General features: G+C 41.7%; 1 protein-coding gene across 2 annotated transcripts; it reads left to right on the top strand.

Annotated features, from left to right (window-relative positions):
• Window positions 1-316: 316 nt before the first annotated feature.
• Window positions 317-12,539, top strand: TGIF1 (TGFB induced factor homeobox 1). 2 transcript variants are annotated; one of them, XM_054985115.1, is made up of 3 exons: window positions 317-699; window positions 9,660-9,889; window positions 11,518-12,539. In XM_054985115.1, exons 1-3 carry the CDS (start codon window positions 684-686, stop codon window positions 12,070-12,072), a joined length of 801 nt encoding a protein of 266 aa, XP_054841090.1. In that variant the 5' UTR covers window positions 317-683; the 3' UTR covers window positions 12,073-12,539. The 2 variants fall into 2 exon arrangements, with proteins under 2 accessions (XP_054841090.1, XP_054841091.1); XM_054985116.1 differs by lacking the exon at window positions 317-699 and adding an exon at window positions 9,480-9,560.
• The last annotated feature ends 3,461 nt before the right edge of the window (window positions 12,540-16,000 follow it).

Raw genomic sequence — 16,000 nt, 5'->3', positions numbered from 1 at the left:
ACCTTTGATCCTGTAGCTCACTCCCCCTCCCGCTCAGGAATGGCTCATCCAAGCGCAGCCTGAAGTAGTGGGCTGCGGCAGGGGCATCTGCCCAACCCTCGCCCTCCCGCCAAGTTTTCCCAGCTGCCAGGCAAGCAAAGCAGGAGGTGAGCAGCACGCCCGGGCCTCCCCCTGCCCGCCCGCCCACCCACCCTATCACCACCGCGCTCCGTCTGCCGCCTTGCAAGAAGGCTGCTCTGTCCCCTCTCCTCCCCCCACCCCCCGTCTTTTTGGCGCTGGCCTCTGACAGAGTCGATCACGCAGGCTGCCAGGCGGCCGCAGGGGAGGGGAGGCGGCCCGGGCGGCCCTGGTTCCTGGTTTCTCTGGCTTACTCATTGCTGGGAGGTGGGGGAGGGCGCACCTCGTGGCGGAGGAGGCTGCAGCGCCTGCCCGCCTCACTTCGCCGAGCACCAGTTAAGGAACAAAGGGAGAAGAGCTGCGGAGTGGGCGCCCCGCTCAAGTTACTTCTGCTCCGCCAGAGACCGAGGAAAGTGTCGGTTCCACGCCCGGGACGCTGCTTCAAGAACAACTGCGGAGCGGTGCTTTTTCCTCCCTCTCCCTCCCCGAGCGTCCTCCTTCCTGAGTCCCAAATAAAAAAGCGAGGAACCTCCGAGTGCTGACAGAAGGCGCTTTCAGGGGCCAAGATGAAAACGAAAAAAGGCAAGTGGGCTGTGGTGAGGGGCACTCCGCTGTCGCGTCTCTTCGGGCGAAGGAACTCTCCGCCGTGCCTTCCTCGTGGTGTTGCCAAACAATTGTTGGGAGGGAGGCAGAGAGAGCGGCGACGCTGCGCCGGGCACTCGGCTCCCCCCCCCGGCCCCCACCCTCGGTCCTTTTCTTCTGGTGTCCCAAATGGCAGTCAAGGAGGTCTCTCCCCAAACAAAACACGAGAGCGGCTGCTGTCTGTGCGGACGCTGTCGCATCTGCATGCTGCTGGCGCCCTGTCAAAAACATGTTCACACTGCCTGCTTTGTGTCTAAAGTTTTCCCCACCTGGTCTCTCCCCCGCTCATTTTTTTTAGCCTGCTCATTTTCTTTCATTCTTTCTCCTCTCCGCTGTCGAAAACTTAACCTTCTCTCTCAATGAACCAAGAACTTCTCTCACAGCCCTTTAAAAACCCTCAGTACCATTCTTAGAGCGTGGTGGCAAAAGGACTTTCTTTGTTTGCGATTTTCGGATAGGGAAGGGGTATGAGAGAGAGGGTGGGGCCATTAAAAAGTCGTTAGAACAACTTGTAAGTGGACTTTCTAGCGTTTTCGTCTCATAAAGACACTCTCTTTTTAAACAATAAAAGCAAATGTATATACTTTTTACCAGCCAGAATAAAAGGTTATGGTGCAGAAGATAACTTTCTACATCATTTTCTTCCACTGTTTAGCTGGGTGGCTTCCCTCTCCCCTTTAAATAAGAGGATTGTCATTGTTTGCATTGGTGAACTTTAGTGTGGCTTGCCTCAATAGCTAGCTACAAAATTAAGACCTTGTTTCAATATTTTACACATTAAAAGTTGTTATTTTAGGCTGTTTTCAAGATAGTTGAATATATCTAATATAGAGCTTAAAAGCGAGCAGTGCATTCTGTGGACTTTCCCCTTAATATGCAATGTTTGTATTCAAACAATCTGCTCTCCTGCCAAGAATATTGTATCAGTTTGAGTCGATTCTCAGCTTTCTGAGTTCTGTATATATGCACCCTAAGAGTATTCTGTTAACATTTGCAGTTTTCTGAGGGAGCTTTGGAACTGAATGCAAAAGACACAAAGGAAACTGGTTTCCTACGAACAGTACAGTTAGACAATAGTAAAGGAGTGATGTTAACCCACAACAGATGAAGAGAACACCATTAAGAACAAAGGTCTGCCCAAACATTTTGTGTTCTCTTGAGAGATTTTAAGACATTTGTTGCATACTAAGTCTAACCATTGGTGGCTATAAACAATTTCATCCCGGTTTCTGAACTTACCAGTTTGTACATATAAGTAGTAGTATTGGACAAAAAAATACCAGAGTGAATTATTTAGAGTAGTTATTTTTAGAACATTCCTCTGCTCCCTCTATTTGAACAGTGGTGGGGAGCTGGTTTCCTGTCTGCTGCTTCCATTGTTCCAGCCTTAGGGCAGCTGTTCTGTATGTGTGTGTTTAGACAAAATTTCATACGAAGTTCTGGCTGTTCCTGCTTCTCACCTCCAGTTTTAAATGGGCGTAAATGCTGTTAGATGTTGTTTTAAACCGAGGAAAAGACACTCTGACTAACTTATGAGCTTAGGTAGCATAGAAAGCCATGAAAAGATACCACCTTCTTTCTGAAGCAACATGTGACAAATGGAAACTGAAGGAAGTTTTGCAGATATTTCAACTTAAAATATACAGGGGCACGTTACGATATACTTTTAATAGTTTCACTTGCAGTTTGCACATGTGGCCAGTTTTTTGTTCAGAAAATCTGAAATGCTGCTTATGGAACAATCCTAATAACTTTTTCTTGGGAGGAATTATCAATGAAACTAATGTTTGGATTAGAGTGTCAAGTGTAGATTTCTTCAAGTTTCAATTAAAACATTTTGACAACTTGAGATGGCATTAATGTCAAACGATGAACCCCATTGTGGACATGGGGATGTGAAGTCCTTCAAAAACCAGAACATATAAAAAGATGTTTTTTCCACAAACATTTTTGCAGTGTTGGTTATATAGTGCATATTCGGACACATGCTATTTTTATACTATTTTCACATACCTGTTGATTGTAAAATTTTGCATGAATCAGTTCTAGATAGATTTCAGCCTGTGAATGTATGTTTCCTTGATTTGATGAGTTAGGGAGACAATGGGGAACCTCTGTTTCTCAAAGTATTAACTATTATTTTGGAAACATTAACTCTGGGTAACCTCTTTCCTGTATTTTTAGTTGCTTTGCCAACCATAGGCCTGATATCATCCTTTGTTTTGCCTTGATTACATTTGGGAAGAGTCTGTACAACCCAGTTTTTCCCTTTATTTAGGAAAGTTCTCTTGTTTTTAAAGAAGCTACATGGTCTGAATTTTCTTTATATTTTGGAAGCTTATTATCTTATAAATTTAAACATGATTTGAATCTTGGACATGTAATTTAAACATATACTATACTAAACTGAAAATGCAGCCTGGAATCTGGAAATCTTTTGCCTCAGTGTAACACAGACAACAACTCAGAACTTCACAAAATCACAGTGAGAGATATTTGTGGATAAAGCAGTCTACCACATTTCTTTTTTGGCAGAGTTGGTTTTCCCTTTGAAAGTTATCCTTGTAGAAGGTAGCTGAAGCATCTGGTTTCTACCACTTCCCCTTGTAGTGCTTTAAAAAACCCAAAACAGAACAGCTCTTTATCCTGCCAGTTTTTAGATGGATTTATCCAGTTTCCTCTAATATGTGCCATTCAAGGTGTTAATTTCTCATCCATGACCACATCTGTCACATGTGATGCATAACAGTATGACGTTATTTCTTCTGTTATACAGAAGTTGAATACCATTTATCTATATATGTAAAGACAAGTGTCCTGACTGACTCATCAACACCCAGCCCAAACCCCAGGACCTGGAAACATGACATTTGGAGAGAACATTCCTTTCATGATATAAATACCCACTAAGAAGGGATTTTAAGAAAATCTCCCCCTAAGGGGTTAAAAAGGGGTAAAATGTGTTTTCCTGAAGGGATACAGCTTCCCTGTGTGATTGGTAGGGTGCTGCTTGCTTGCGCCCCTGCCCACTGCCAGTTTGGCCAGTCTTCCCTGAATGGGCCAGCCTTTCAAGGTCATTTGCATATGCAGGCTGATTGGGGCTCACAACATTCCACACATCCCTCACCCAGAGACAGTTGGTACTATGCTATTATACTACAAAACCAACTAAACAAAAAACACAAACCAAAAAATATTACATACTCATAAGTAATATAACGCAGTTAGCCTGATGGCCCTTTTTAAACTGTATTTTTCTTTTGCTACTGCTCAGATCAGCAGATTTAAAGTAGTTAAATACTGTAGCGAAGCATGGGTATCGAGCTAGTTTATATATAAAAACAAGACATCCGACTTACGAACACAAATGCACATTCTTTTTGACAGTCTGTCACATTGAACCCAAAACCAATTGTTATCATAAACTTTGTAACTGATGGACTGTCCATATAGCTTCAAATTGTAAACTTTATGTGCATAATATTATATTGAAAACATTGGTATGAACTATGTACTTCTGAAGCTATTTGAATAAGGCCTGCCATCTGAAGAGTCATGTACTTTCAGCTGCTGTAATTAAATCACATTGATGTAGTGCTCAAACCACAGGGAGGACCTGGACCCCCCTATATTGCCAAATATCTTGGAAATCGGGTTGCTTGGCCTGGCCGCTAGTGGGAGACTAAGGGGTGAGGACATGAGGGGTGGCCATCAGTGATGGTGTGATGTCACTTCTGGGTAGGAAAGGAAGTGACATCATGGCTGAGGTTGGGCCTCTGCTGGCTGGAGAATGCAACATCTACCCCCCTCCCTGTGAAAGCTGCCCATCACTGTTTGTTTTTCAGCTGCTATTACTGTGCTGCTATATCTAGTTGTACTGCTGTATTGTTTGTTAATAGTTGTATTGCTGCCACCAGGCAAAGAGTGCCGCTATTTTTATATGATGTTTTAATGTTTTAATATGGAACGTTTTAAAATGATTTTAAGGTGGTTATCCACCCTAAGCCCACTTGCAGGGAGGGCGGAATACAAATATGATATAAATAAATAAAAATCATGCCCCTCTTGGAATTGCTGGAAGTTCTATGGCAAAACCATAATATTTCTGGTGATTCTTAGACAGTACCAACATCACTTTAGTTTTCTCTGGCAGTGACATCACGCTGTTAGCCTGATGGCCCTTTTTAAACTGTATTTTTCTTTTGCTACTGCTCAGATCAGCAGCAGAAAGAAGAGCTGTGGGCAGGGGAATCCCACAACCTGACCAAGAGGCTGACAACTCTGTTTGTTTATGTTATTTATAGCCTGCCTTTCTCCTTGACACTCAAGGCAGATTACACAGAGCAAGTCAATATGATCAATGGCTGTGATATTCAAAAAATAATGCAATATGGTATGGATTGCAGAAATTTGAATACAGTTAACTCTACTTGGAAAAGCCCCCCACTTGCTTCTTTTAGAAGGCTTTGTGGGATCCAAACTTAGTAATATTTAAGGATTAGTACTGTTTAGAGGGTAGGAGCCTAAGCCCTTCCCTACCTTTTCACCATAATATGAGTACTTTTCACATAATATGAGTATATGAACCTTGTTTTTACTTCTGAAGGGGAATTGCTTTGTTGTATTTTTGATAAACTTGAAGTTACCATTTCAGTTTAAGGAACAAGTTTACATCTCTTCTGAATTTATCACCAAGGGATTTAAGGTAGTTTGCATTAAAGATAGGGCAACACTTCTGTATCTACTGTTGAGTGTTTTGAAAAAACTCATCATAAGAGTGTAACAGTTAACACATGAGACTGGCAGGCTAGCCAGGATGCCTCTTAACTATGCCCTGTTAAAACAGGAAATCAAAAGCACAGTCTGATTACTGACAAGAGGAAAACCAAAGCTAGCCTGTAATCAGCACAAATGCTCCAGTACAAACAGCCATGAGAACACCCAATGTGGCCTTTGGTCTGGTGGGAAATCAGCTGGACATCAGGAATAGATATGTTGCTCTGGCTTCCTGTTGGGGCAGTTTCTGCACAGATAAAGGTTTGGGGGGGCGGTTCCTCGCTGGCAGTGCAAAGGGCTGGTGATTCTTGATGGAACTCAGCACAATACCCCATGAGAAGCTGTCTGACACTTTTCTACTATTTAGCCCAAACCTGTTTTGTATCATTAACCTCTTAGCAGAGGGAACATGTCACAATAAGTAAGCAGATCAAAGGGCAGGCGGCACTGCTGGTTTGTTCTTGCTTTAATTTTATTTGTTCTGTTGTGAGCTTTAAAGACTTTTGTTTTCATATTCAAGGGAGGGGAAGGACAGCAGTTTAATTTCATTTTTTTCTTTTCAGGGAGGCACTAGAAGCACTATAAATGTTCAGCCTTTTAACACTGTTTGTTTTTCAGTGTTCTCTTAAGGTAATATCCTGATCTAGCCAATTAAAATATTTTAGCATGAGTGTTTACCTCCAGGCAGGGCCCGTCATGTAAATACTTGTGTAACGTGTGTGTAGACCTGTTGACTTGTCTTCTGTTGCTGCTCTGAACCATTGCTCTTTCTGATCACACCCCTATACAATTTAACCCCAGGACATAGTTTGTCATGATGCAGGTACCTTTGCCACTTTCGACCCTACATCTCCATAAAGAGTTTGAGGCCTGGTAAGGGAACAATGCATCCGCACAAATGAACTTCATAGTGTTATACGCATGTTTGAGAGAGCCCCCATCCATGCAGCCTGTTATTGAAGGGGCCTCAAGGGAAGGGCACAGACTTGGCATACAAGAGAAATGGGGAGGGGATAATAACCAATAAAGAATGTTGTGGAAGTGAGTAAAAGGGGCAATCACCTGGTTGTTCCTTCCAAGTACCTCAGGCTAGCTCCACACTCATTCATTGGCAATATTTTATTAATTATTTATTACCCACCGTTTCTCCAAAGTGGCTCAAGGCAGCTTACAAAGTAAATAAATATAAATAACATAAATATATTTTTAAAACAACAGAATTAAAACACTGTACAATCCAGCTCACATTGAAAGGTTGTCCTAAATAAAATGTCTTCAGCTGCCTTCTGAACTAGAGAATGAGGGGGCCAGGCACATCTTCTTGGGAAGACTGTTCTACAGTCATATCCCCTGTCAGTATGTCTTGTACTGTCTAAGCTAGGAGCTTCGTGTGTTGGAAGATGAGGAAGTCATAGCAGCAGTGCTTTCCAGTTTACAGTAAGGAATTCACTCTGCATTTTATTTATGCTCCCTTTACCTTGCAATGCAGATTGAATCATGAGTGTTTGGCCCTCTGTGGTAATAAGTTGATAGGAATGTTTGGCATTCACCAGTAAAGATAGCAAACGGAGGAAACAACTTTCATTGCTACATGGAGAGTGTTCACTTGCTGTGCAACACATGCTTATCCTGTGTCCCTTGTGCAGGGAGACATTTTTACTACCTGTTGAGGAAGGGAAGGTTGTTAAGCCAATACAGCCACCCTCTACTGCAAAGGGGTAGGAAGGAGAAACTTGTTGGTGACGGACATTTGAGTATTCTGTTTCCCCTTTCATTTCTCGAAAGGGCTTGGAGTGGATAAAGGATGGCTGAAATGCAGGTTGGAGGCATGGTGTCTTACTACCTAGCAAGCTACTGCCCCTTACCCTTGTGGGATGATGTTCATGCAGCTTCAGTAGTAGGGGGGTGAGCCTCAGTTCCAGAGGGATATTTGTGTTAGTCTGTTGCAGGAAAATAAAGAGCTCTACTCCACACAAACTGATGCTGGAATAAAATCTTGTTAGTCTTTATTTTTGTGGGTGTTAGTGAACGGAGCTCTGAGGCAAGGTATTTGTGAAGGTTCTAGGAATACATGTGTTGTTCAGCTGACCTTTGTGTCTTTTTGGTCCCTTTTTTCAGTGGCTGTTAATTGCTCGTGCAAAGTGTCCTTTCATCAATAAATTTCCATCACCTAAATCTCTCTTGTGTGTCCTATATCTCTAAATATAGGGGCATGTTTGTACATCTTGACATACAAGCTGCGTTTTCTGACTGGGGTTTATATGCCGTTTGTTTTCTCTTGTCAGAATCCTATCCTATTGTCAGAATCCTATCCACTTTTGTGGCTCTATAGGTGGAGAAGGAATACCAGTGCTTGGAGCTTTCCATTGGTTCCAGTGGGAGTATTTAATTTACACCCTCTCTTTACATGCATACTTTTACTCTAACATGGGATACCATCAGTCCACCAGAGAACACAGAATTCTCACTAAATACCACTCCACTCCCCCATGTTTGTAATTTTGAAGCACATTTGTTTATTCTTTATTTACTTGATTTATTTATTCCCTGTCTGTCTCCTGAGCTGGGATCCAAAGCAGCTCACATTGTTCTCTCCTTCATTTTGTTCTAACAGCAACCCTGTGAGGTAGATTAGGCTGAGAGTGTGAGACTGGCCCCAGGCCACCTAGCAAGTTTCTGTGGCCAAGCAGCTATTCAAACCTGGGTCTTCCAGATCCTAGTCTGACACTAACCACTACACATCTGCCTTATCTACACCTGTGTAGTATTGTATTCTGCTACCACAAGGAAGTTTGGGTTTGATATGATCCCACCCACTGGGTGAAACCATGAGGATACAATTGTTCTATCAGACTCATGTGATTGGTAGGATTACTAATACTTAAAGGCAAGACAGATTTCCCCTAGTGGCCTACGGTGTTATTTAATTTGTGTCTGCTTTGACTGTAATGCTTTGACTGTAATGTTAGGCAAATAGATTTACTCGGAAGTGTCTCTTATTAAAATCAATAGCATTGCACTTCCACATCAGTCTGCATAAAATTAACATATTAATACTATTTATTACCAAGTATAGTTGCAAATTGTTTGCTCTGCTGCTATATATAAAGTGTTTTATATAGAATGGTTACTGTGCTGGATTTCTGTATGAAACTAATAGAACTGCCATAAGAAAATCCAGGTGAATACTGTGATAGAATCAGATCCATGCCCCAGTTCTAAAATTGTCAGTGCCAATATAAAAGTGCTTAGAATGAAGCATCCCAACTGTTGCCTCAGCACAATCTCTCAGCTGATGAGTACTACTTTCATTTTTCTTGCCACATATAGTGGATAGGGCCATTGCCTTCAATGGGAATAAATCAGCTAAGTTCCAAGTGTTCAGTCTTGAGTGTTTTGTGAATAAGACTCTTCATGATATGTGGACAGATCCCCTAAACAAAGTCACATAAATTGAATATATGTGTGGCAATTTGAAAACATCAGTAGACAAGAAATGAGGCATGACTGGTCCTCCAGAAAAATGAAATGAGTATGAAATTACTCTGTGTATGTTTTCAGGTACATGCACTTTCCATCTATGTACACTTTGCATGATTTTTTAAAAAAAATGATACTGAAATACTGATACAAAGTCCCATAGCCAAGATTTTCCCCTGCTTTCATACCTCTAGCACTCTTTTGGGAATAGCAGATTGTGTAAAGTTCTGAATACTATACTGAGAGAACAAAAAGTGCTGGAATAGTATTGATACATAATTCAACACACTTCTGTTGTCTTCTTGCCTAATCAGGAAACACTTGAATTTTGAAGGGGGGAAAGGAACTGGATGAACAACAACTGATCCTGGCTAATCTTAGTTATAATCCTGGCAAATGATGCAAGCTATTGTATGTATGTGGCCAGGTGGATGGTTGCTAAGGAGACCAGTACACTTATGGGTACAGAGCCATATCCTCAGAATGCAGATCACTGGCTCCAGTGTTCCACACCTTTCAGGGAGAATACAGCATGGTACTCTCTGGTGTGTGCATCCCCTTGCTTCATTGCAGCAGGCAAATAATAAAATGCTGCGTGTATGGATATAGCAGTTGTGTGATGAGACTGTTGTGTTTTTTCTCAGGTGCTCTTGTTGCAGTCTCAGGCAGTGAAACAGACGATGACGACAACATGGATATCCCCCTGGATCTTTCTTCTTCTGCCAGCTCTGTTAAGAGGAGGAGAAGGGGTAATCTTCCCAAGGAATCAGTTCAGATTCTGCGGGACTGGCTTTATGAGCACCGCTACAATGCCTATCCTTCAGAACAAGAAAAAGCACTACTGTCTCGACAGACACACCTTTCTACACTACAGGTATTTAAGAATGTGCTGATTGAAGTTTAAAATGGTATTGTTTGGTGTTGTAGATTGGTTGGTTGATTCTTGACTTTGAAAAGTGCTGTTTGAGTTTCGGATCTTGCTACAGACTCACAGAGGTGACAGCTCTGTTTGAGCTTTGGATCAATATTTCTCCAGTTTTATTTAGCCAAAAGGGCATGCACTGCTCTCATAGAGTTTGAAATGCTTCTGATTATGTTGGTCACAAGTTGTACTCATTTCACATATACTTGTATAAATGCCCTCTCTGAGCACTACATGATTTAATTTTTAAACCCTGATTTACAAGATGTGCACAGTCACTACAATAATTCAGATGGCTCTGAAAATAAAAGAGCTGGGTCACAGTGGAAACATGAAGTATTCATACTCTTTTCAAAAGCTCTATATGCAACAGTTTTCAGCCCAGGTCTTCAAATAAGTCCCTAAGTGGTTTCAAATGTAAGAAGTTTTTTTTTCAAGTAACTGAAAAAAAGTACATGCGTTGTCTGGACTCCTTTATTTACCTTAGCATACAAGTAAGATATTTGGTTTCTGTTCCCCATTCTGTCAGTGACAGGGCACAATTCTGGGCATGTTGCTTAGCTTTTGTTTGCTTCCTTTTCTGCCTGTAAGGAAGAGGCAAAGTTTATAATTCTCTCTCTTGCAAAAGATTACATCTTTGTAGCTATGTAAAACAAAGTTCAAAGCATCTCTAGAAGTAGTCTGGAGTACGGGTGCCCCTATGCAGGCTGCAGTAAAAAAAAAAAAAGGTTTATTCTTAAAGCTTCTTCTATTTTGTTAAAATAAGTTTCAGCCTTGCAGAAGGAATCTTGAAAACACAAAGACAGCTCCTGCCACCAGTTCAGAAACCTCTGGAACCCTGAATTTGTCCTCCCGTTCCATTTGTTGCCTGATATAACTAAAATTCTCCTCTATTACAGCCTTAAATATTGCAATGGGTAAAATGCTCTTTTGAGTGCAAAACTGAGAACACTTTGCTGATATATTTCTAGTTTTACCATTTTAAATTATCTTAAAGTTCTCGGAATGGTCGGTATCAGTGCTCTTTTGAGAATTAAGCAGTTTTCTTTGCAACATGGTCTAAGGGGGAGGGGGAACCTACCTATACAGTAAACAAGAAGAAGACTGTTGAGCTGTCATTTATTGCCCAGGAAACTGGCTTGATATTCAAACAAGGGCAAACTTTGGTGAGGTAATCCATGTATTGCTTGTTGACACAGTCAGTTGAACAAGGCAAATCAGTAACTGTTTGTGGGAGGAGTGACTTTTTCACAGGGTAACATTTTCCTGTTGTTAATTAACCTAAATGTAATGAACAAAGGGTAATAATTTAACATATGTACAGAGCTGAAACCTAAGCCTATTGGTTCAGACTAAATGGCCTTCAGAAGTCTAGAGGCACTTGAGTAAGCAGAAAGGGCTGAGAAACAGAAGAAAAGGAAGGTCTTTGAGTGGGTGTGCCAGAGGTAGTTTGCCAGCCTTTCTTTTGTCCTGCAGTTACAGAATCTGCTTTGAAGATACCGGTTAATTTTAACCAATCAAACAGCATAAAGCTGGGAATGAGAATGAAGGCAGGAACTAAGATGTTGTTGTATTCTCAGGTCTGCAACTGGTTTATCAATGCACGGCGCAGACTTTTACCCGACATGCTGAGGAAAGATGGGAAGGACCCAAATCAATTCACAATCTCAAGAAGAGGGACCAAGATGACTGATGGCAGCCCCGTGGAATTCTCCATTGGCACAAAAAACTGCATTCCACTGATTGAGAGCTCCTATCTCTCCGGTAGCCCAGAACTAAACAAGACTTGTAAATCATCTGCAGCATCTGTTTTAGCTCGACCATCAGTAATATGCCACACCACAGTAACTGCACTGAAGGATACTCCTTTCCGTTTTGGTCAGCCAGCTGGTACAGGTCAGACCCCAGATGACCTTCAACGGGCCTTACCTCCCAACTTCACAGACAACTCTCTTATATACCACGAGGATGTGTCTAAACTGGAAACTAATACAAATGCCCAGAGTGGGCTTTTCAACACTCCCCCTCCTACTCCTCCAGACCTCAATCAGGATTTTAGTGGATTTCAGCTTCTTGTGGATGTTGCTCTAAAACAGGCTGCAGAGATGGAATTGCAGGCAAAACTTATGGCATAAATCCGCCCCTACTTTTATTTTTCTTCTCCCCTGGCAGGGATGTAATAGAAATATGTGGCAATTGTCTACATGATATCAAAGACTAACTGCATTTTTTAAAAATAATCTTATTTGCACAAGGGATTGCTGAGATGAAGCTTCCTGAAATGGTCTTCAGTGGAATACGGTCATTCCTAGAATTATAAACGTAAAGCTACTGTAGAAACAAAGGGTTTTCTTTTTCTTTTTTATAATGTTTCTTAGTAGGTTTTTCATAATGTGAGATGGTTCCCAAGATCATGTGATTTTTTTTGTTTGTTTCTTTCAGACTGTGCAATATTTAGTAACAATATTAGTCTTCATATCATTCCCATGTGGAACAAAATAAACCAACAGGCTGTCTTAAAACAAATTTCAGATTTAAAAAATACAAGTTTGAATTTGAATGATTATACTTTTTTCATGATGTAATAAAATATTTTCCTTAACATTTGGTTCACATCGAGTGTTTTGTTGAACAGGTATCTTGGAAAACAGCCTGTTGTATCATAGTATAGACACACACACTCATACACACAAAAGCCAGCATGAATTTTTAATGCACCTCTTGAACATTTGGCTCAAATGCCAAGTTTTTGAAAGCAGGATGCTTTAAGTCTATGCTCCTGGAGCTACATGAACCACAACAGAAAAAGTTCCCTTGAGAAAGGCCTGTTCCCTGTTCTATTAAAATCACTGGTTTAGAGAGTGCCAGGAAAGCAGTATGCTTGGGACTTGCTTTCTGTCTGAGAACCTAACCATGCGCTGCCCCGGTTCTGGCTCTTTCTCAGGTTCCATCAAGCCAGGTGTCTCCTGGGAGTTCCCATCGATTCCATTTGTTTTGCAGAAATCCATAGGGTACTTCCCCCCGCGCCCCCCCCCCCCCAAAAACTGGTATGTTGATTGGGACAAAAGAGCACTCCACAGGCAGAATAGATTCTTGGTGTCATTTTTGGCTGCAGGTGTTTTTTACCAGAAAAAAGCCCACTTGTAAATGGAAGTGTGTGATGATTTTGTTTACCAGTGTCCTCTGCAGCTTATCCTTCTCTGCAGCTTCTGAACTCTCATCCTAGCATCAAGGCAATTGCTGGGACGAGAACAAGCTAGCCAGAGAGAAGAGAGTGCAGCCACCATCACCACTGCAGTAGCCACCCAGGAAAAGAGCTAACAGGCCACAGTGGGATGGAGGTGGTTTTGCTCCCCTTCCTTCACAATCAGCTTGTTCTCCTCTGGATGTGTTGCCAACCTCACTCTCTCACCTGAGCAACTAGGCTTCATGCTGAGGAGAAAATGAGAAAACAAAGAAAAGTCCTTTCCATCAATACACAATGGCTTGTTAAGTTCAACAGTGATGGGGAGAGACTACCCTACATTCTCAGAGATACTCTGGCAATTAAAAAGATTCTACTTATATATCTAATATTTATATTTTTGTATACGTATGTGTGTTTGGGATGGTGCACAGGACATAGTCATGTGGTTCTTGTGGCTGACGGTAATTGCAAATGTGTGTCCAAGCCACAAAGTGCATACCACTGCCCTAGGACAAAATTGCAGGCTACTACTGTGTGCATTCAGCCCCCTCCCCAAACTGGTAGTATTTTGCTCCATATAACTGCTTTAGGGTTTTAGGTCAGACTTGCAGGCACACATACCCACATTTTTACTTTGGGTATTCTTTTTTAACCCATGCTCTCTATTAACCCTGTTTTTCTTTCTGCATCCTATAATATGTGCTGTCAGTACCATCACAAATCTGTCTGAACTTTCCACTGCATAGCAGTTCCTCGCCTCTTTGGGTTGGATTCTAGGATCCACAAAGTCCATTCCACATGTGGAAAGGATTTTTTTCACTTCTCCCTGTCAGCTGTAGTCTTTCATACCACCTGAAAGGCTGATGCTGAGGGTTGGGGGACAGGATGAGATGCAACATAAGAGGGTGCATCTCAAGTGGCAAATTCAAGGTTGGGATTTATGTGAAGTAGTGCCTTCCGCACATGCCAGAACACCCTTAAATCTAATGGTCTCTCTGCATCACAACCATTCTGTATCCCTCTTATGGTTAGGAAAAAGGTGGGAGAGTGGCTTTGTTGGGAACATTAGACCAAGTTTCCCCTGGAAAGCAGCCTGGTAGTTTCTTGCCATCACTTAGGTATCTCCTGAGAACATCTAGACTGATCTGCTGGGAAGCTGCCCTTCCAGCTCAGCTCTAGCAAAATAACAAAGCAATAGGGTGAAAACCCTGAAAAGAATATCTTATAGCAGACTAGGTAGTACCCAAATGGTCTGGCGCATAGAGAAGAGGGAGAAATATCCCAGAGAAATGTATTGTACTAAGGAAGCCAAAAATGCCTTTATAGAAAGAAGGTTTATTACAGAAAAAAGGGGAAAGGGTGGGTGGATTCAAAACGGGTAGGAAGGAGGACAAAACGCAAAATACAGGGGAAAGTGCACTATCATGCAGCACATAGTCTCTCAAATACAACAATAATGTTGAGTGAACTCAGCTAAATACACTACCAAGTTGTAGCAGGTTCCTCTGAGAACATACAGAGTTCCTTGCAGTACCAAGATAGTGTAGGAATTCTTAAGCCCTAGCCCACTCGTCTTGGGGTCTCCAGATGTTCCAAAGTGGGGACAAAAAAGTCCAGAGCGTCCAGATATTTATGAGTAATGGCGTCTGACCTAAGCCAGCCTCCTTGGTGAGATTGATTAGCAGATCTAATCAATCTCAAGCAAAGCTCCATCTCTGATGTGTCAGAGACTATTTCTACCAATCAAAGAGTTATTTCAGTATGGTCCTGCCACTTTAATGGCTCTGTACTTCCATGACAAAAAGGGCATCTAGCCCAAATCAGTGGCCCTTTGTCAAAAAAGGATTAAGTTGGCCAGGTAGCCCTAATGTGGAATGCAATATAAAGTATTACTGTCATGTAAGCCCCAGGGGTCCAAGAACCCAGACACACTAGGTGGCACTCTTGAACCATATGGAATCTTAGGGTTCTATAACAATCCCCATTTTGAAGTTACCACCGTTTCTCTTCCCACACCCCAAGGAATTCCTGTTTTGACATTTGTTATCCCATTCTTCCCCTCCATTCCCTACAAGTCTCTCTGCTGCTTCATCTTTCCCTTTCAGTACATCATATTTTTCTGTGCCCCTCATGTTACCCCTCTGTTTCCACCTCTCGCCGCTCTCTCCCACCTTTTCACTGTCAGATTTCTCCACACCCTTTCCCCCTTTAATACTATCTCACAGTTCTTTCTGCAAACCTTCTTTGAACCTGCCCCCCATTTTCCATTCATACACTAAGAGGCACATTTACCACATTTTTTTCAAACATATATTGTAGAAAATATTAGCTTGATTCACTCAAGAATGCGGGGATTCATATTTGCAGTAAGAAATGAAGCAGCACCAATTCATTGAGATTTACCAATTTCTCTGTATATTTTTAAATCCTCTTTGTTTCAGTGAAATGTACGTATTCCTAATTTTTAAGGGTTCTCGAATACCCACCAGGTTCACTCATGTATTGTTTGCCGATGGGATCAGGTAGCTGATTTTTTTGTGATTAGTTTGAATCTTCAGTAGGTTGCTTCACTATTCCTTCCTAGCCACACAGTACAGCACAATTAGCATTTTCTGTATATGCATTCTCACACAGTCCAATTGAGTTCTACTACTACACCATCCTTGCTGCATAATTGCTCCACTCGGTAAGCAATTTTTTAAATAAACAATTAAATCAGTCACGAATAAATGCTGTGTTTTAATAAAATCCTACCTTTTGCTGTTTTCCCTGGTGACCCTAATGGCTGTCAATTGGTTTGAATTGTGCATAAGTATTGCAAAACTTCAGTGCAAACCTATTGGCAGGTGTTCATGGCTGTTTGGCAGAAACCAAAC

The sequence above is a fragment of the Eublepharis macularius genome, chromosome 7, assembly GCF_028583425.1.
Source record: "Eublepharis macularius isolate TG4126 chromosome 7, MPM_Emac_v1.0, whole genome shotgun sequence".
Classification (NCBI taxonomy): Eukaryota; Metazoa; Chordata; class Lepidosauria; order Squamata; family Eublepharidae; genus Eublepharis; species Eublepharis macularius.
The sequence above is the reverse complement of the archived record's forward strand: the minus strand, read 5'-3'. Positions and strand labels throughout refer to the sequence as shown.

Coding starts and splice junctions, on each gene's coding strand:
- TGIF1 (XM_054985115.1), top strand. Junction 9,890..11,517: donor CACACCTTTCTACACTACAG/GTATTTAAGAAT, acceptor TTGTATTCTCAG/GTCTGCAACTGGTTTATCAA.